This window comes from Epinephelus fuscoguttatus, linkage group LG12 (genome assembly GCF_011397635.1).
Source record: "Epinephelus fuscoguttatus linkage group LG12, E.fuscoguttatus.final_Chr_v1".
Taxonomy (NCBI): Eukaryota; Metazoa; Chordata; class Actinopteri; order Perciformes; family Serranidae; genus Epinephelus; species Epinephelus fuscoguttatus.
The window spans coordinates 42,789,742-42,811,527 of record NC_064763.1 but is presented as its reverse complement, the minus strand read 5'-3'; the positions used below and the strand labels follow the sequence as shown (position 1 = coordinate 42,811,527).

General features: G+C 44.9%; 1 protein-coding gene across 1 annotated transcript; it reads right to left on the bottom strand.

Moving 5' to 3' along the window:
* Nucleotides 1-1,082: 1,082 nt before the first annotated feature.
* siah2l (seven in absentia homolog 2 (Drosophila)-like) lies at nt 1,083-21,294 on the bottom strand. The gene is made up of 3 exons (XM_049592711.1): nt 20,582-21,294; nt 3,152-3,331; nt 1,083-2,924 (listed from the first exon to the last, which is right to left on the bottom strand). The coding sequence occupies exons 1-3, from the start codon at nt 21,023-21,025 to the stop codon at nt 2,553-2,555; spliced, it is 996 nt and encodes a 331-aa protein (XP_049448668.1). The 5' UTR covers nt 21,026-21,294; the 3' UTR covers nt 1,083-2,552.
* Nucleotides 21,295-21,786: the final 492 nt, after the last annotated feature.

Genomic DNA, 21,786 nt, shown 5'->3' with positions numbered 1-21,786 from the left:
CAAAATGGCTGAAATCTTTCCTGGCGGACCTTAATAGTTCTTGAGGCATTTTTGTGGAGCACATCGAGCTGAACTTGTGTGTCGAGTTTCAGCTCAGTCTGACTCACAGTTTGGGGGCGTGGCCATTTCAAAATTGAAATTTTGCGCCTAAATGATGGCGCCCCCATCTGGCTGTCTGGGTTGGTCTTATATTTGAAGTGCCGCACCCTGTTGTAGAGTGAGTGACTAACGGACAGCTACTTGACAGAGACAGCGAACTAGCTTGAAGACATGGACAAATACAAGTAGCCTATGACTGAGGAGAAATCTGGGAGTTGGGGACCGCTGGTTTACAGTTTTAGGATTTTGAATTGGTGTTGCAGAAGCACAATAAAAGTAAAAAACAAAAAAACAGATTTTATGGGTTTTTGCTTGCACAGCCCTGCGGAACATTCATGCAGGTGGAAAAATGTTAGGATGAAATTTCAGCAGAAATATAGTCTATGTATGACCAAAGAAATCCTATAATGTCATACCTCCAGGTCATTGCTGACATGCTGCCAAAATGTTTTATCAGTTTAGTTTCTGCTTCAGCCGATGCGATGAAGATGCTCATGTGGCTGATATGAACTTGCCAACATTATAAATTGAACGTGACCGGACCGCCACCATTGGACCACTGGATCTGTTGCACCTTAGTCACACAATCCTCCGTCCTGATTGGCTTCATGTTCTACATCAAGCTAATCATGCTTCTTCATAGATGGTGATCGTTTGTCAGATCGGAGGTCTCATGTTCAGAGCCGCTAGGTGGTGTAGGTGGTAATTTATTGGATGTCGACCTAAATATAAACAGACGCTCCAAATCAACTGGGGAAAGAGGGTGTGACACATCAGGAGGCAGCGCCATGAAACTCTGTAACTGAAGGGGAGAAACAGGAGCAACAGGTGTTTGATGTCAGGGTAACATTCTCTGTCTGGACACAGACACTTTATAGAAGGAAACTTTTTTTTTTTTTGGTACAAAAACTAGCAACACGGATAATTAAAACCAGACCCGGGAGGTAAAGTAACTCAGATTTTGTTTTCAGATGTAAACAGGATTTCTTTTTTTTTTTTTCAGTGAACGAACACAGAGGAAACACCGGTGAGGTCTGAGGGTTCATGGTTCAGTTACAGACGTGTCTGTTGACAGAGGTATCTGGTGAAGTCGGTTTCTTCCCGGTCAGCTGCTACGAAGGTTCAAAGACGAGGAATGTTGGTAAAGATAATAATCCATCGCAGTCCATTGTGTCACTGTGGATCCGCACTGTTTATTATAAATAGTTTTCTCGTATCAGTTTCAGCTGGATTTCCCTGCGCAGGTCAGAAAGAGCAGGGACAGGAAGAAGAGGCTGGCGGTAGTAGAGTTAAGGCGCTGGTAGATGAACAGACTGCAGGAAGAGGGGTCGGAGGATTATTCCTCCATTTTACTGCTTTTATCTGAGATTAAAGACGGTCTGAGGATTAAAGTGGATTCCACAGCTCAGCTTGTTCCCACAGAGGTCCAACGGCAACCTTTAAACTGCAAGAGACGAGCTGCAGAGTCAGAACGCTGCAGAGACGAGCTATAGAGTCAGAGCGCTGCAGAGACGAGCTATAGAGTCAGAACGCTGCAGAGACGAGCAGCAGAGTCAGAACGCTGCAGAGACGAGCTGCAGAGTCAGAGCGCTGCAGAGACGAGCTGCAGAGTCAGAGCGCTGCACAAACGAGCAGCAGAGTCAGAACGCTGCAGAGACGAGCTGCAGAGTCAGAACGCTGCAGAGACGAGCTGCAGAGTCAGAGCGCTGCACAAACGAGCAGCAGAGTCAGAACGCTGCAGAGATGAGCTGCAGAGTCAGAATGTTGCAGAGACAAGCTGAAGGGTCAGGATGCTGCTGGATGCTGTCACTCACTGGACACCTTCCACTCTGCTTTGAACAAATATTTTCACATTATTCTGCTTTCACTGCAGACGAGTCTTTGGAGCTTCGTTTTTTTTTTTTTTTTTTTTTTCATTTCCTGTGTTTTTATTTTCTGTCACCACATCAGGTATCTCAGACTCAGAGAGACTCAGTGTGAACACGTCAGGGTGACAAGAAATCTGATTATCCTGACAAAGGCTCATGGTGCTGCTTCGGTAAAGTCTGTTCCTTCTAATAAGACCAGAATCCTTTCTGCTCAGTCTCAGGTGTCCCAGCTGGACGAACAGCGGTCAGAGACTTGACTTCTATTTCACTGATTTGATAAAGATAGAAACCTGATGCTTTAGATTTCTTCCACTTATGTCTCTGGCACCAAATCGAGGGACAAACAGACGATCCATTCTGTCCCGTAATCCGTCAAATGCACAGATCAAACAGGGTGGTGCCGGCCGCCTGCCTCCTCCCCCTCCTGTTTCCTCTTAGCAACTAAAGCTGCTTCAAATTTTGCAGCTATGTCACCAACACCACTGGAGTCCCTGTAACCACAGACAGGAAGTGAACTCAACACCTCCCTATCTTCTCCTGCATTGTGTCTCTGTTGTGATGCAACTGCCGTCATCACCGCTCCCCTCAGCACATAGAGATGGTGACGTTGATCCCCAGGTTGCCGTTGTCAGCGAACAGATGGGCGATGGAGGTGTCGAACACCAGGCAGTCACTGTTCATGATGGCAGCCGCCACCCCGTCATGGATGGAGCGCGGTGTGGCCTCCCAGGTGAGCCGCCGCCGGTTGCCGTTCAGTTCCAGGCGGTAGGCAAAGTTCTCTGCCTGCTTACGGGTGCCAATGAGCAGCACTACGGCAAAGAACTGCTGGTGGCCCTCGTACTTCTCCTGCTTCTCCAAAACCAGCATGAAATGGTGGCTGAAACACGACTGCATCATCACCCAGTCCACGGCACCCGGCAGGTTGATGTCCGTCGCCAGGAAGACAATGTCCTCCCCCTGCACAGAGACAGACATGATGGTGTCATGAAATTCACTACATTCACTGTGTGGTAAAGCTGCAACAATAGCCCGTCATGATGTAACGTTAAAGCATCAGTGCTGACCTGCAGTGTGGTGATGTAAAGTTAAAGAGCCGGTACTGACCTGCAGTGTGGTGATGTAAAGTTAAAGAGTCGGTACTGACCTGCAGTGTGGTGATGTAAAGTTAAAGAGCCGGTACTGACCTGCAGTGTGGTGATGGACTTGTGCGCGTGCATCAGGTGAGGCATCACAGCCTCCAGGGAACCGTGCCACTTGCAGGTGGCCCCGGGACAGGGACAGGTGTACGGCCTGAACTCACACACCTCCTCGTGATCGGGCTTCTCACTGTGGTGCAGAGACAACAGACAGCCGGCCGACGAGTACTGCAGAGACAACACAGGACATGGCGTTAATGTATCACCTCAGAGCTGTACCTTAGTAAACGTACATGTGATCTGGTATGTTTGCTGGTAAATGGAACAATTATTTATGTTTTTCTATAAATGACAACGGAGCTTAATTTTTTCAAAATAAAACTCTTTCCATCAAAACTGATAGACTCAGAGTCGAACTCAGTGTGTTGTTCCTCAGTCACATTGAACTGAGCGCAGCAGAGACAGCAGCATGTAAATGAACTCACTCCTGAAGCTGTGACGACAGAGATTAATTACTCTGCTCATTCAGGAGCAGATTTCAGTGACGGCTGCAGCTTCTCTTTGAATATCTGAGATACTGAAGGTCACAGTGATGAGATTCTCCCCCCTCCTCCTCCTCCTCCTCCTCTTCCTCCTTTTCCTCCTCTTTCATCTTGAACAACACAGCCCCTATAGACAGACCAGGAGCCTATAGCTCTGCAGCCGATCATGGCAGTAAATGAGGTATGAAAACAGCAGCGAGGCACTCAAGGGAGGCGGCGGCATTATTATTGATGCTGTTTGAACATTGCCTTCATCCATAAACATAAGGAGGGAGAGACGAACACAGGCAGAAATCTAAATCAGTTTCACTTCAGTTTCTGAAACAAACCTCCGTCAGTGTGGAAAGACGACACCTGCTGATTTGTCAGTTTGACCTCAGGACATCAGACAGTTAATTTATCTCTACAGCCGCGGTGTGACAGGAGAAAACATCATCATGAAAATATAGACAATTAAATATCACGTACACAGAAATAATTTTTCATGATTCGTTGACAGTATTTTATTATTTGAACATTAATTTGTTTCTGCAGCTAAAAACTTATTTTATATTCATTAATCTGTGTTCATTCTCTCCACACTGGCGATGACTTTATCACAATTAAGTGACCAGTTGACATTTTTGACACTGCACACGTGGTTTTTGCACCTTCTTGATTATATTTATATTTAGTTTAATTTGCACTTGTGTCTGATTTGTACTGTAACTGCTGCACAACATTTTCTCTCAGGATAAAAGAAGTGTCATTGGATCTTATTAACTGGGTCATGTTTAGTTTATGAAACATTAGAAAATAGTGACAATGTGATTACTGGATTTAATTGGAAGTTCATTGATATATCATGTTCACAAGAATGAGATGGACACAAGGTCACAGTGACTTTTGACCACCAACATCTATTCAGTTTATTGTTCAGTCCAAGTAGTAGTTTGTTTCCAAATCTGAGGAAATTCCCTCCAAGTGTTCTTGAGATATCTGATTCACAAGAATGAGGGAGGTGTGACACAAGGTCACAGTGACTTTGACCTTCAACCACCAAATTCTATTGTTCATCCTTGACCTTGAGTGGATGTTTGTGCCAAATTTGAAGAGATTTTCTCACAGTGTTCTTGAGATATTGTATTTACAAGAATGAGACAGACACAAGGTCACAGTGAGCTTGCACTTTAATAACCAAATTCTGATCAGTTCATCCTTGACTCAAAGTGGACATTTATGTCAAATCTGAAGAAATTCCCCCATGGTATTCATATCGCATTCTCATGAATGAGACATCTGCAACGCAAGATCACAGTGACCTTTGACCACCAAATTCTAATCAGTTCATTGTTTAGTCCAACTGGTTTGTGCCAAAGAAATTCCCTTGAGGCATTCTTGAGATATCATGTTCACAAAGTTGGGACAGACGAACAGAACCTGAAAACATAATGCCTCTGGCTGCAACTGTGGCCGGCGCAGAACGTAGTTAATGTGAAACCTCTCGGTTAATAAAAAGATCTGACTGAGGGACGATTTCTGCTGAGTGGATTGTCGTCTGAGAGGTGGAGTTCAATGCAGACGGAGGAGGAGGAGGAGGAGGAGGACAGACGGATGCTTGTTCATCAATATGTAATTGTATCCTTTGTGTTGACGGAGGCCGAGTGACACATCTCTTATTTACAGCAGCAGACGCCGACCCAGGATCTGTTGACAGCAACACCACACCACTGTACACACTGAGGACACACGCCCAAACTGAACTTCATCACATTCACATCTTCACACAAACAAAATAATAAAACCAGGTAAAAACAGTAAAACATTAAATCATTGTTTCTCAGGAACTTTAAAGTTTCCATTTGTCCCTCTCCTCCTCTGCATCACCTTAAATCACGCTGCAGGTGCAGAATCTGGATTATTGATCTGAACAGAGTGATGACAGGAAGGTGTGTGTGTGTGTGTGTGTGTGTGCGTGTGTTTCAGCCCTGTTTGCTGCCTGGCAGGAGGTCCACTGTTTGTCTGATTAAATATGAATCAGCTGCAGGTCAGAACGCAGCAGCAGCAGCTTCCTGAAAACAGGCAGCGTTTGTTCACTCAGACCAAACTGCTGCTGGTTTTATGTGTTTTTAAGTGACGACAGAAAAAAATCCTGCACCTTTTTAAAATGTAATAATAATAATGATAATAATAATAATAATAATAATGCATTTTATTAATAGGCGCCTTTCAGAGCACTCAGGGACACCTTATAAGACATAGTTAAAAAACAAGCAGCAGTAATTTATCCATAGTATCCATAGCTCATAAAATCCAACAAGTCAGTAATATGCAGTTACAAGGTCATAAAGTGACTAGACAAAAATCATAATTATAAATATTAGGTATACAGTCATCATCATTGCAAGTCTCAATATGTGTCTCACCATTAAATCAGACTGAACATGGCAGCTGGAAAAGGACGGGATGTGAAAGTGGACAGGGAGGCGATACTGCCAATGTCATGTTGAAAGCAGGTAGAGCTGGGTGTCATCAGCATAACAGTGGAAATGAATACTAAATTTTCTGAAGATATAGCCAAGAGGTAGAAGTTACATAATAAATAACAGGGGGCCTTGGACAAAGCCCTGAGGAGCACCACCTGTAACTGGAAAAGAGCTGCATCTCAGGTTTCTGATTTGAACAAAGTGAGTGCGGCCAGAAAGATTTAAAGGGCCAGTGTGTAATATTTGGCATGGTTTATTGTCAATCTGAATCTGAATATTCTGCCCATTAATATGTTTATACAAGTGTATAATTGCTATAAAATAAAATTTGTTTGGTTTTCGTAGCCTTATAATTATGCTTATATATATATATATAGCAAGGGCCTTGCTTTAGAGAGGTCGCCATCTTGCGCCGCCATGTATGTACGGCAGACCGAGCAGACAATCCAGCCAGCCAGAGAACGCGTTTCGCGTGTATAAATGAACCAACGAAGACAGCGTAAGGAAGGAAGAAGGAGGAGGAAACAGCAGAGAGTGTTAGTAGTTCGTCGATAGAGAGTAGTGAAAGGTTTTTTTAGTTATAAAGTTTGCGAATGGACCACACTTACTTAACAGGAGAGAATGAACCCGAACCGTCATCTGCGAGGAAAAGAAGACGCAACTTCACTCCTTGTGATGCACTGCGGCGCTTTTCCTCCTGATGATATATCTCCCCAACGATGGTAGCAGTAGCACCGAATCCCATTCTGTGCATTCAGCCTCTCTTCTCGCCCGCTCAGCATCAAACACATGGAGTTCCTCATCTGTATGCTCCGGCTCAAACAGGTATGGCTCTGGGTCTGTGCCCGCTACAAGAAACTCTTCAAAATCGTGTTCAAAGTCGTCCATTGCAGCTACTATAGTCTGGAGATATTGCTAGGCTAAATAAACAGCTGAGCTCTGTTTACAGGCTACGCTGTCAGTCAGTGTGCGGGCTGGAGATTGGTGGAGCAGAGAGGGGAGGGGGTGCCCACTCAGTATGGTAAACGAGTATGTGTGTATGGAGTGTGTGTGTTACGCTAGAAGAGTCAGAGTTTGGGACAGAGTGGAGTGTTACCGGAGTTTCTGGAGTGCTCAAATAAACAGGCCTTTTTCCTGAACGCTCCTCTGGTCTCCTGCTCGTGAGGGATTCATTACAATATCGTAACATGGCTTAGATTACTAAATAAACATTCACCTTGTCGCTAGATAGACCTACTCCTGAAAAACTCGTGTCTGCGCAGGGCTTTTTGTCCCTACGAGGCCACCATCATTTACCCGACGGGAGGGGTGAGCGAGTGAGCCCTGCAATCTAGAATTTGACCACTGATGTCACTGTTTTCAACCCATTTTACACACTGGCCCTTTAAACCAGTTTAGAGTGGTGCCAGTGATACCATTGGTAGCTAATCTTTCTAGCAGGATGTTATGTGCAATGGTATCAAAGGCTGCCCTTAGAGTGTGGACCTGAGCTGCAACTGATCTTTCAAGTATTTTAGAGAGGAATACCTGGACACCTCCGTACCTGGGCGCCTCCTGCTGGAGGTGTCCCAAGCACATCCCACTGGTAGGAGGCCCCGGGGCAGACCCAGAACACACTGGAGGGATTACATATCTCGTCTGGCCTGGGAACGCCTTGGGGCCCTCCAGGAGGAGCTGGAAAGCGTTGCCGGGGAGAGGGATGTCTGAGGTGCTTTGCTCGGCCTGCTGCCCCCGCGACCCGGTTAAGCAGATGAAAATGGATGGATAGAGACAAACGGTAAATTTGAAATTGGTCAAAGTTTCTCAAATTGTTGGGCATTAAACCAGAGGTAAGGATGGAATGCATAATCTCAGTTATTAAGGAGGAGAGGGAAGAAGATAGATTTTAACTAGGTGAGTCGGAGGGGGGGTCTAATGGGCAGGTTGATGATTTGGATTTACAAATCAGACCAGATGTTTCATCAACAGTGGGAAGTTTAAAACTAGACAGAGAAGGCACGGGGGAAGCACAGAAAAGCAAATCAGGTGTGCTGTAGGTAGTATTGTTAGATGTGGTCAGCTGCTGGTGAATATTTATAATTTTGGCATTAACAAAGTTTATAAAGGTGTCACACTGGGCAGTAGAAAACAGGTGCCTAATATTCATCTAATATGATTCAGAAATTCCCTCAAGATATTGGGATGTCATGTTCACAAGAATGAGACAGATGAGGTCACACAGATCTTGACCTCTGACTGTTGTCCGTTGAGGCGTTTTTGAAATATTGTGTTCACAGGGATGGGACGGACGGGCGGAAAACCTGAAAACAATGTCTTCAGCCACAGCTATCGCCGGCGCAGAGCATAACAGAAACCTTAAATCAATCCAAGCAAACATTTGAGTGGAATTTAAAGAAATTCCCTCCCGTTGCTCTGGAGACATCGTTTTCATGAGAATTAGACGGACAACTTTGATTATGTCCCTTAAGGTGTTAAAATATCACTGTAACAAGGATAGGATGGACGGGGGGACAACCCGCGTGTCCATAATGCCTATGGACACGGCTATCACTGGTTTGGAGGCAAAAAAACCGAAGCAGTCAGAAATATTCTAGTTGTCTGAAAGAGATGAACATCATGAACCTGTGGGGAGACGAGACGCTGCCTCAGAACTGGATCGTCACAGAAGCTCAGGAACATCTCCTTTATCTGTAATACGTACCCCGTCCGTCCATCCGTCCATCCATCCATCTGCAGCTGCAACTAAACAATCCATCATTGACTAATCTGATTGTTTCACATAAAATGTAAAAAAATCTGAAAAATGCTTATCAGTGTCCCAGAACGTCTTCACATTTTCTTCTGTCCAACCAACAGTCTCAAACCCAGAGTCTTCAGTTACTGTTGGAGACGACGAAGAAAAGCAGCAGAGTCTCACATTAAGAAGCTTGAAAAGCTTAACTGATTATCAAAATAGTTGCTGCTTAATTTGCTTTTGATCAACTTATTAATTAATCAACTGTTCGCTGCAGCTCTTTCACCTGATCCACAGCTCTGCTCCAGGACAGGTGATGGAGGGAAACACTCAACACGTTTTCACTTCAGACTGAAGACACAATGATTTCAGCATGTTGGTCCATTTTTAGGAATCTGACATCATTCAGACAACAACAGGTCAACATGCTGTCCCAAACACACACACACACACACATACACATACACACACGAATCCTCTTATCTGCTGCATTAATGAATTTTTCAGAGGATTTACAGCGACAGTAAACCTGTACAGAATTCTCATCAGGACTCTCTGTGCTCTCCTGGACTTCTGTCTTTGTGAGGACCGGTGTGAGACCTGGACATTTGAGGACAGTTTGTTCTCACGTCCCTTCACAAAGTCTGAAACTTAAAGAGGTTCTGTTATCGCTGCACTGATCCAGAGCTGCAGACTTCAGGCTGTTTTCACACGCTGTTTGTTTTCCTACATTAAGCAAAGCACCAAAATTTGAACATATCCCACGTAACAATGAGCCAGTAATCTGTGTATGACCCACGTATTTTGGAAGGGTGCCAGCGTGTGACCGATGTGCTGACGAGAGTAAAGAAGGAGGCGGTCCATAAGGACTCAGGTTGGGGCGGTGGATTGGTCACAAAACACAGAACTTTCCGCCGAGAGAACAATGTTCAGAACTGAGTCATTTAAAGGAACGTCCTCACCATGTTTCTTGTCCTACACCCGCCCACAGTACCTGTATGTAAATTATGTACATTAACTAAGTAAAATCATTTGTGGGTCACTAATCTCTAGGATATCCTACAAACAGCTGTACGAGTATACGTTGGTTATTTTCATTGTACATTATATTCTCGATTAAATGATTAGTCTATTAAATGTCAGAAAATGGTAACAAAGGTTTCCCAAAGCCAAAAATGTGTTGTTTTGTCTGCAGTGTTGTCACGATACTGCAAAGTAATGACAGCTTTTTTTTCTACTCAAAAGAACAAACACGTCTGAGAGTTTCTCTGCCGACACTGATCAGCACATAAACACAGTGACACTGAACGCATCATCAGTCCATGCACCAGCCTGATTCTGTAATCACACTGACTGGTCGTCTGCAGCTGTGAACACATGCAGCATCTTTAACCAGACGGTGAGCAGCTGATAACAAACATATTCAACCAGTTTAACCAGTCAGAGACATCAAACTGGACCCCAGTCCCACTGATCCTGGAAACACGAGACGCATCTCTCTGCAGAGCCTTGACCATCACGTCACCATCAAACCATCAATGCAATCAGGCTGAGAGGGTCTGTGTGTTACTGTGCGTGTGTGTGTGTGTGTGTGTGTGTGTTACTGTGCGTGTGTGTTACTGTGCGTGTGTGTGTGGTAAATGGATTACAGGTTAAGAGATTCCCTCCATCACTTCAGTTCGGGGGGTTTCGTTGGCAGGAAATCAGTTGACTCAGTTGGTTTCAGATCGATAATGTAATCAGATTAACTCGGGTCTTTGAACAGATGAAGTCAGGACGTTACACCGACCGTCTTAAAGGAGCAGTTCACCCCAAAACACAGTATAAATTATATGTAGAATATTCAGCCAGTTAAAACACAGTAAACTGCTCAGGCGAGCTGAACCTGATGTTCAGCACTGAACAGAAACCAATCCAGCGAAGAAGAACCACAGAACAACCCGCAGTTGTTTTAACTCTCTGTCCTCCCTCAGGACTCACCTGGCTGCCCGGCAGCGGTTTGGTGCGGCCGACAGGTCGACTGGCTCTGCCCCTGACCTCTGACCCCTGATGATGCTGCTGCTGCTGTTGTTGTCCGGTGTTAGCGGTTAGCCCTGAGGCGCTAGCTGCAGCGACTCCGTGGTGGCGGTGCCAGCCCAGCAGGCAGCGCCACTGAGCCAGCTCCCTGAGGAGAGGCAGGCAGGAGGCCGGACACAGCATCGAGCACACACACAGTGCTGAAACCACACACACACACACACACACACACACACACAGATACAGACCGCTTCGTTACTCTAAACACAGATGTGTGTCCTGCAGAGCAGCTGCAGGTTCCTCACCACAGATATTTTGTCTCACAGCTCTGATCCTGACAGGAAACTGAAATCTCTGAATCTCTGGATAGACGGCAGGAAATCTCGTTGGTGACCTACGAGTTTTTCTTTCACGTCGTTAAATAAGTTGGTTTTGTTACCTTATACCCAGCATTCCCTTTTCTCCGTCTTAAGGCCCGGACACACCAAACTGACTGTGCACCAGTGACCATCAGTAAACATTTCTGCTGAAGAGCTCAGTGGATAAAGATCTAGAATCACCACTCTGTGGTTGTATGACTCCGCCCACCAGTCCACCCTGTGGTTGTATGACTCCGCCCACCAGTCCACCCTGTGGTTGTATGACTCCGCCCACCAGCCCACCCTGTGGTTGTATGACTCCGCCCACCAGTCCAGTGTCTCTGACAGTCTCCATCCATGTCAGTGAAAACATGGATGCTCCACACACAGAAGATCTATACAATCAGCACAGTTTCAAGATTAGAGTCACCAATTCAGTATCTGACCAAATGTCTCCCCTTCTGTTCCTGAGATATGACGTTAAAACATGATGATGTCACAGTCAAGCTGACCTTTGACCTTACCTTTGACCACGGAATTCCAATCAGTTTATTCTTCAGTCAATGTGGACGTTTGTGTCACATTCCTTCTCTCACATATTATAAAATCTGCGATGACTGAAATCCTCTGCAGCACCACCGACTCGTACATGCTCCTGAACATCAGGGTGAAAACAGATCTGATGATACATTAGTTGAGATAGAATTTCTCTGCTGATGAAAGAAACATCTGGAAATGAGTTCATGTTTTGGGTTTATCAGCCAATCAGCTGCCTTTTCATGGTTTAAGATTAAAGGACTCGTTTCTATGACAACAGCTCCAGATGACCTTCAGCTGCATTTCGGCCCCGTCTACATGTATCTTTGTAAACAGAGATGTTTCTCTGCGTCTCGGCCTCTCGTCCACACAAACAGTTTCAGGTAATAAAACTGAGATTTTTTAAATCTAAACTCTGATGACTGTGTGTCTGTATGGACGTGTGAAATGGAGCATTGACAGTGATGACATCATCTCCTCAATTCGCACATGCCCATTGCTGCTCTACGGAGCGAGTGTACACCAGGATCAACAACAACAATGACGGACTACCGTTTCGTTTTTACTTTCTGTGAGCACTGCTGGCTGCTGGTGGGGTGGTGCGGGTTTGCCCATGCAGTCTACATGTGCTTTGTGGACTTGGAGAAGGCTTACAATCATGTCCCAAGACGAGTCTTGTGGGGGGTACTGCGGGAGTACGGTGTACTGGGGTTGCTGCTACAAGCCATCTGGTCCCTGTATGAGAGCTGTGTCCACATGCCAGGGTTGTCCCTTGTCACCAATCCTGTTCATGATATTCAGGCGCAGCCAAGGGGAGGAAGGGGTCGGGTTTGGTGACCACAGAACTGGTTCTGTTGGCTTCATCACACTGTGACCTCCAGCATGACCTGAGGCAGTTTGAGTGTGAAGCGGTCGGGATGAGAGTCAGCACCTCCAAATCTGAGGTCATGGTTTTCTGCTGGAGAACGCTGGATTGTTCCCTCTGGGTTGGGAGAGAGTTACTGCCTCAAGAGAAGGAGCTCAAGTATCTCTGGGTCTTGTTCATGAGTGACGGTAGAATGGAGCGTGAGATGGATCAGTGGTTTGGTGCGGCATCTGCAGAGATGCGGGTGCTGTGCCGGACCGCCGTGGTGAAGAGGGAGCCGTGCCAGCTTTTTAATTCTAATTTACTGGTCCATCTGCGTCCCAACCCTCACCTATGGTCATGAGCTCTGGGTAGTGACCGAAAGAATGAGGTAGCAGTAGTAGCAGCTGAAATGAGTTTCCTCTGTAGGGTGTCTGGGCTCAGCCTTAGAGATAGGGGGAGGAGTCAGACATCTGGAGGGAGCTCGGAGTAGAGCCGCTGCTCCTTCATGTTGAGGTGGTTCAACATCTGATCAGGATCCTCCTGGTCCAGCTGGTAGGAGGCCCCGGGGCAGACCCAGAACACACTGGAGGGATTACAGATCTCATCTGGTCTGGGAACACCTCGGGGTCCTCCAGGAGGAGCTGGAAGGTGTTGCTGGTTAGAGGGACGTCTGGGGTGGTTTGCTCAGCCTGCTGCCCCCGCGGCTCGACTTAGGATAAGTGGTTGAAAATGGATGGATGCTGGCTCTATTGACAACACATCTCCTCCTGATTAACCACTTCATGACCAAAACGAGGCGTCTCCTGCACCCCATGTTTCTCGCTCCACCTCAGCGTACGCAGTTTAAAATCTGTCAGAACTGACAGTTTTGGATCAGGACTGATCGATCCGGCAGATGATGTGACACGTTCCAGAGTGGGATTGTTGTTGACGAGGAGTGGAAGGAAAACCTAAGCATCACTCATATATCTGAGTGAGCTCCTTTGTCCTTTCACTTAAAAGGAATCAGCAGTGAGGAGATCTCCAGCAGGTGTTTTGAAAAGTCTGATTTTTCTGTCAAAGTTTGATTGAAATTGACTAAATATGAATGGTAAAATACTCTCTCTAAACCTTAGTAAAGGTCTTAAAGGACACGTCTGTCTCCACAGGTGTTGGTTTAAATCCAGGCTGACATTGTGAAGTTATTTGTCCCTCTGTGCTCTCCGTATGTCGGCAGACGGACCAGAGGACAGAAACAGGCAGCAGCCGGCGAGCAGCTGTTCAGCCTGCGGAGCCACGTGGAGATCATATAGCAGAGAGATTAAAACTCCACAGTCTGACTGTCTGACTGAGATAAACACATGAAATCAGACGCTTCACCTCCGTCTGCACACGGAAAATAAATCCTGTGTTAAAGTCAGATTCAGGATCAAAACTCACACTGCTGTTGGAAAGTTCTCAGTCAGCTGTTAAACTGCTGAGTTTCTTCTTTCCTTCAATAATAACTGTTATTAACAGAGAGAAGACGAATGAAACGGGTCGATGTGCCCTCAGTGTTGTCTGACAGGAGAGAATACTGTGTGAACGTGGAGTACGTGGCTTCATTTTGAGCTGCAGTCCTCTTTACATTTAGCATGGGTAGCAGTATCAGCATAGCTAGTGGTGCTAATATAGCTAACGATGCTAATGGTGTTTTAAACACAGACACATACAGGTAGATGCTGCACTGACTGTGTCGACCTGTCGCTGTGAGTCGTCAACGTCACCACCATACTGGAGAGTAAACCTGCCTGTAAACAGGAAATAAAGGGAGCTGTGGTTTCCAGGATAAAAAGCACTTCAATGTTAATGTTTCTCAACTGACTGCATTAACCTTAGACAGAGATGGCGCCACAGAGCCGATACAAAGTCTCGTCTTTACACGGAACCAAACCACGGCGGCATCGTGTCGCTCCAATGTGCGATTTTAGACAGCGTGCTGGCATCAAATCAAAGGAGGCGTGACGTGCGTAACATGTAACACAACAGCATCGGCCTCTAGTGTGACATATAACATACGTGTCAGCAGCTCTTCATAAACAATAACAATGACATCACGTCAGTGACCATCATTAACAGTCCCTGTTATATGGCGGCCGATCTCGAGCGTATGATCAATACGCATAAGGAGCTCCTGGACCTCAGCGTTTTCACTGTTTGTGGATGTTTTCAGCTGTTCTTCTTCTTTGAGTTCGCTGGCTTGCTTTCTCCAATATGGCGGCGACGCTGATGTAAAATCTAGCCGTCAACGAGGCATCTACGTTTCTATGTCTGTGGTTCTACGACTCAAAATTAGGGATGCAAGATATTGTATGATTTGCAAATATCAAATATGTAACAAATTATATGATTTATTCAATAGTAAGAAAACAATATTTTCTGCGTCTGTAATCGTACCGTGAAAATCTCAAACTGTTGCAGCCCCAGTGGAAGATCATCCACGATTACTGAGACCATTTAGCCTACTCCATTTCAACATCAAAATTCCCAAACTTTTGATGATTTTTACCAATTCCATGATTTTTCCAGGCCTGGAAGAAATTTCATGACCAGCTGTCTCGTTGATAAAACAGGGCGTAGAATCCAGACTAAAAATGTGCATATGGACAAAAACCGAAAATGGCGCGCACCAAAACATATTTGACAATTTCTACCATTAAGCTTCCACCTCACCGTCTGCGTCGTCAATTTCCCGCCTCCCAAAGTTTCTCCCATCAAGTCTATTTTTATAGACTGCAACTTTTGCGTGGTCTGCTCCTCGTCTGTACGGCAGGACCAAACTGTGAGGACGACCCTCTCTTTACAATTAATCAGCAGCTGATTGGCTCGTTAAAATAACCCGCCAGGTCATTGGTAAGCTCCGTTACATTTAATCTGATTATCCAATTATTGATTAGAACTGCATTAATGTAAATATCTCTGATGGTGCATTCAAGAGCAGCCAGTGCAGATGGGAGAAACGACCTCCCTGATCACAAAGAAGATCTAACAGTCGTTTCCATCTGATTAATTCTGACCAATCGATTAATCATGACATCATCATCATTTTCTTCAAAAGTCTGGTTACGTCCGACTAAAAGCCTGCGAGCCACAACACGTCAGTCGGTAACACGGGGTTAATATTCAGCCCGAACACACAGTGTAATGAACTGGAGCTGAATGATTAATCAGTCGATCGTTAGTTGATCTCTGTCAGAATCAATTATTGGTTTCAGTCACTGATCAAACAAACAGCAGCTCCTCTAACGAGAGGACCGTCTGCTTCTGTCTCAGTGAGTTAAACAACCAATCAATAAAATAATCCACTGATTAATCAATAACGAACAGAGCTGTGAGATTAATCAATCAAATCTGATCTGAGAATCATTCAGTCATTTTAGTCCTGCCAAAATATCATCATCATCATCATCATCATCATCAGCTGACTGTCCAACCACATCAAACACGTCTGACATCATCCTGATCGACTGATCGATTGATTGATCAATAAATAACCAATGACTCACAGAGACGCAGCGGCTCGTCGCTGAATCCAAACACACCGACACACTGCAGCTGAACCTCGCTCAGCCGCCCTCTCCTGCTGCTGCAGAGAAAAACCTGTTTTCTTCTTCTGTGGTTAAAAGACGAAAACACCGACACACACACAGATGCCGACACACACACACACACTGAGCTGTGTGTCGAATGACCGTCCACACACAGACCGTTAACACACACTCTGTGCTGTCAGTAAAGGTCTCTCGTCCTCTGACTGAAAAACATTCAGCCTCCAAACGACCGAGCGACCGCACAGCGCCGCCACCGACACGCTGCAGCACACACACACACACACACACACACACACACACACACACACACACACACACACACACACACACAGTGGGGGCGGGGAGAAAGACAGCTGAGAGAGAGAGAATAAAAGGGGAGTATCGCTCGACTGAGAGCAACCCTCCTCCTGCTCCTCCTCCTCCTCCTCCCAGCATCTGTCGACACCCCCAAACACACACACACCCACCCACACACACACACACACACACACACACACACGCTTCCCGCTGCTTACAGCTCTGCAGTGTGTGTTTATCTCGTGTTGTATGTGTGTAAATGAGTGTGTTTTTTTTCCCCTGTTGTTGTTGTTGTTGTCGTCGTTTTCATGTCCTAGAATCCCCTGCTGCTGCTCTGACCTTCACCATCTTGCTGTCTTAAAGTGGACACATTTAAAAACTTTTAAAAACCGAAATCCCTCACTGCTCATAACACAGTCCACCATACACTGAGTCTGCCATTTTGTTGCGCTGACCCAATGTATCATGGAAATTATTATACCCCTCACAGTGGACTCACAGTATTAATTAAATTATTAGTATTAATTAAATTATTATACCCCTCACAGTGGACTCACAGTATTAATTTTTTATATTTAATTAATAATTTTCAGACATTTCAGTAACATTTTCTGGACATTTTAGAAATATTTTTTGGAAGTGTTTAACATTTGTTCCCAACATTTTATTAAAATTTAAAAAAAAACAATTCCAGACATGTTATTAACATCTTTCCTAAGATAACAATAATAATATTTCTTGGACAATTAATCAAAATTTCATTTCATTACTGTTTTTTGGAAACATCAATAATATTTTTTGGATATTTCATTATCATTTTTCTCTCAGCAGTCTGATCATTTCTTTTGGAAATTTTTGGAAAATTTTAGTTTTGTTTATTTTCTATTCCTGTGTTTTCCTTTCTGATTTTCCTTTGTTGAATGTGTGTCAAATCTAAAAGAAAGAAATAAGATTAAAACTGTAAATAACAAAAAATATATATATTTTTTGGAAATTTTATTACCATTTTTCCAGACATTTTGTTAGTATTGTTCAGACATTTTAATACTTTTTTTTTAGATGTTTTATCAATTTTTTTTAATATATATATTTATCTATTTAGCCATTCTTGAGGGGAATTTGAGTTTGGGTTAAAACGATCTCTGCGAGGATTCATTTTGCAGATCAGGTCTCTTTCCATAAAGTTCTTATTGTCCCAGTGAGGTGCGCACACATAAACTAACAGCACAGGTTTGTGATAACGTGACTCAGAGACGATGATGAAACAGCCATAAGGGTCAGATAGTGTAGCAGCACACTGTAAAAGTTAAAGTCATCAGTGTGTGAGAGAACACACAGACTTAAAGTGTCGGGGACGGCACGGTTGATGGTCGACACCTCGACACCAGCACAGTGTGTTCAAACATCAGCCTCCAATATCCAGATTCAGTCAGAGCAAAGACAGGTTCACACAACAGTTCCTGTATATTCAGAGAGTGTATAGTCGTGGACTGTGCTGAGATCATGTTCACACTAACTTTATTTTTGTGTTAGATTACAGACAGGTGTGGTTTAGTGCAGCTAACAAAACAAGATGGTGGACAACGTTGTGCGTAAAGACGGAATAAACTCTGTGTTGGTTTGGATTGTAATAAGCTTTTGTGTCACGCAGTGTTTAAGTGTCTGATAATGAGTGATATGGTGAGAATATATCCTCCTTATTCCTGAGGTCACGACTGTAGAAATGATTCTGGTCACAACTTCCTGTGAGACAGAGGAAGTAGCAGTGAGCTAGTTCGTCCCATAGACGGTCTGTGGTTAGCCCCAGTGGCTACTCTTGGCGGCTAACGGCCAACGCTGGTTCTTTTCCAAAGTCATTTGCCTTCAGTTTATTTTATAACAAATATTTAACTAACGTTAACTCAGCGTTTTCTAAAATGTCTCTGTGGAGCTCTGGTACCTGTTGCACTGTCCGTGTCTGTGACGACCAACAACCAGTCTGAGCTACATGTTTGTCTTCAGCAACTGTGTGTTGAACATGTGACCAGAACAAAAAGGGATTGTTTCTGTTGCCATGGTTACCACTGACATGAGAAATAAAACTACAAGAGTTTAAATCAGAGTTATCAGCAGAGAATGACACGTAGACTGACAGGTGCGTCACACACTGTCTTTCCCCGTCTGACTTCAGTCTCAACCTACGTTAGAAAATAAACTGTGAAATATGTATTTAGTCATCAGGGCTGAGAACGTGTCACTGATTTACTGTACTGCCTTCATATCATATAAACACATGGAGATAGTTATGTCACGGTGACTGAAGCCTGCTGCTAAATTCAGCTTCCTGTTTCACTCTCAACAGTTTTAATAAATCACAAGTTATAAAAACGTGTAAACTGCGTGGTTAACGCAGACGAGCGGAGGATTAGCTGGAGACATCACATATATTCACTTTACATGGAGCTACAGTTAATACTGAATTATGTCTTAGTGTCAGAAATCAGAAATCATCCTTAGAGGGAGCAGATGTTACCTTAAGGCACAAGTACACTGGCTGCGTGGCCAAATGTACGCGTACATAGTGTGGTGCGCCTGTGTGTATACTTGCTGCAGCACGAGCCTGATACTGGTGGTCTCCACTAGGGGCAGACCACAGCACTCAGACACAGAGGTCGCAAAAAGCGAAGAAGGCGGTGACACTGTATTTCCGAATGTAGCAGGCTATACACAAACATGGATGCTCTCGATGAAGAGAAGATTATAATTTTATGTCTTTTAAGATCTCGGCAGAGGAAAAGGTGTCATCTCCGCCGCCATCAGAGATGGTATGTGCAGCTTGACCTCACGTTCACGGTCTCTAGAGGTCTACTTCGCAAGCACGCCTCAAGTGTTCATGTCAATATTGTATCTTGCGCATGCGTCACGTTACCTCGTGTCAAAGTGAGCGGCCTACGCGCCAAACGACCGCAAAATACGCATGGCAGCCATGATGCGTACGCAAACGTGTTGTCTGCAGCAATTATACTTCTCACATTAAGCTGCTCGGGTCATGTTAAAGTTAGCAATATTTAAAAGGAGCTAGGCGAGCTAACTGTTAGCGTGCTAACTGTTAGCATGCTCGGTTGCTTTGAGATGGCAGAGGTATGATCACATGATCCTGTTTGAGCAGGTGGTGTGTTCCACGTTTTAGGAAAGAAGAAGAGAGTACTGTAAACAAACTGGAAACAAACTGTCACCACTGGACATTGCCTGCTTCGGCTCAATGCCGGGAGCTGCACCCGTAATTCACACAAGGTATCATGGGGGCAGAAATAATACGACTCTGTCTGACGTTTTTTTTTTTTTGTATTCTCAGTAAACCTCGTTCAGCTTTTCCCCGCCTCGTGTGAGTGCTGTGGATCTTCACAAAAGGAACACAATCAGAAGTGAGACACCTCGCAGACCAGGTGGCCGAGGAAAGATGACGTGACTCACCAGACCCAGCCCTGATCGTGACCATCAACCCCCTCAGGAGGGACCGCAGACGGGTTTCTGACAGTTTATCTGGACGATGGAGAAAAACTTTGTGGGTAACACTTGGAAAGAGAACCTGAAGCTGTCGGATGAACACAGAGCAGTGACAGGACAAGAGCTGCACCTGTCATGGAGGAGGAGGAGCAGGAGGAGGAGGACAGAGCTCCTCTGCTGTCAGATCATAATATCATCAAATGAAACAGATTCCAGATTAATGTTTGGTACATGATGTCATTTTATAAACACTGACTTTAATTAGTCACTTTCTCTTGGTCTATAGATCAGTTATTGATCATAAAGTTATTGATTATAGAGCAGCACGAGGAGCTCCTGAGGAACAAGCTGTGACTTTAAAACTCGGTGTAATGTCCCTTTATGTGTCCCAGCAGGCTGTTGCAGACAGACTGTCCTCACACGGACACACTCCGGTTTTGTTTTGGTCCCCTGTGACGTCACGGGCCACGCACACACACACACACACACCTGTCTGCGCGGCAGCAGTGATGTGTGTTGTGTCAGAATCAGGAAGTGGTGTTATTATGCCTTACACCGGCTGTGTGTGTGTGTGTGTGTGTGTGTGTGTGTGTGTGCGTGTGCGTGTGCGTGTGTGCGTGTGGTACCTTGCAGGGGAACGGCAGGGTGGACGCCACCTTCTCCATGGCCAGGTTCCGGATGCTCGGGGTGAGCGGGCCTCGGCAGGTCGGGCAGCAGCTCAGCTTCTGGCGGCACAGGTTACAGACCAGGTGACCCGCCTGACACTGCAGGATGGGCGGCAGCACGTAGTCGAAACATACCGGACACTCGAACAGCGCCGTGAGCTCCGGGGGCTGCCCGGGCAGGCCGGCCCCGCTCAGGGACACGGCGGAGGAAGGGGCGGCAGACCCCGACCCGGACACGGAGCTCACCCCGGCGGCAGCAGCCGCTGCTGCGGCCGCGGCTGCTGCTGCTGCAGCGACGGCGGCGGCGGCGGAGCCTCCGACCCCCCCGTGCTTCCCTCCGCCTGTCTTACCGGCCCCGAGTCCTCCGGCTCCGGCTGCGGCTCCGGCTGAGGACGGACGGCTCATGGCTTCCAACTGCGCTCCGTTTCCTGGGAACTACCGTCATCTACTGTTTACTACCGGACGTCGCTCCGGGCCCCCGGAGACACAACATGGCGGCTGCCAGTTTGTATCGCCTGACGCGCGCTCTCATTGCACGCTACGTCACTGACTGACAGGGCTCTCAGCCAATCAGAGAGCAGAGGCGTGTCATTATGTAATGGATGGCAGCAGAGTATAAATACAAATAAATAAATGAGGCTTAGTTTAAATCAGCAGCAGGACATAATGACAATAACAACAACAATAATAATAATAAAAATAATAATAATAAAAATATTATCATTATTATTATTCATAAACCATCATATATCAATATACAAACCATTAACAAAAATTTAATTAAATAAATACACATTGCCCATTTTATTATTTTGAAATTATTATTAGCCTGTTATCATCATCATCATCATTATTATCACATTATAACATCGTTAATCAAAATATTCAGAATTAATCCAATTTAAATTTGGATTTTATACGTAAACTTATACAATTTATATTTATAAATTAAATTTATATTTATTTCAATTAAATACAAATGAATACATGAACAAGGCTTAGTTTAAATGAGCAGCACGACATATTGACAATATTCATTGTTATGATTATTACTATTATTATTATCACATCATATATCAATATATGCAGACAGTATACAAAAATCTAAATAAATACATAAACATGGCCCATTGTTATTCTTTTGAAATTATTATTATTATATTAAT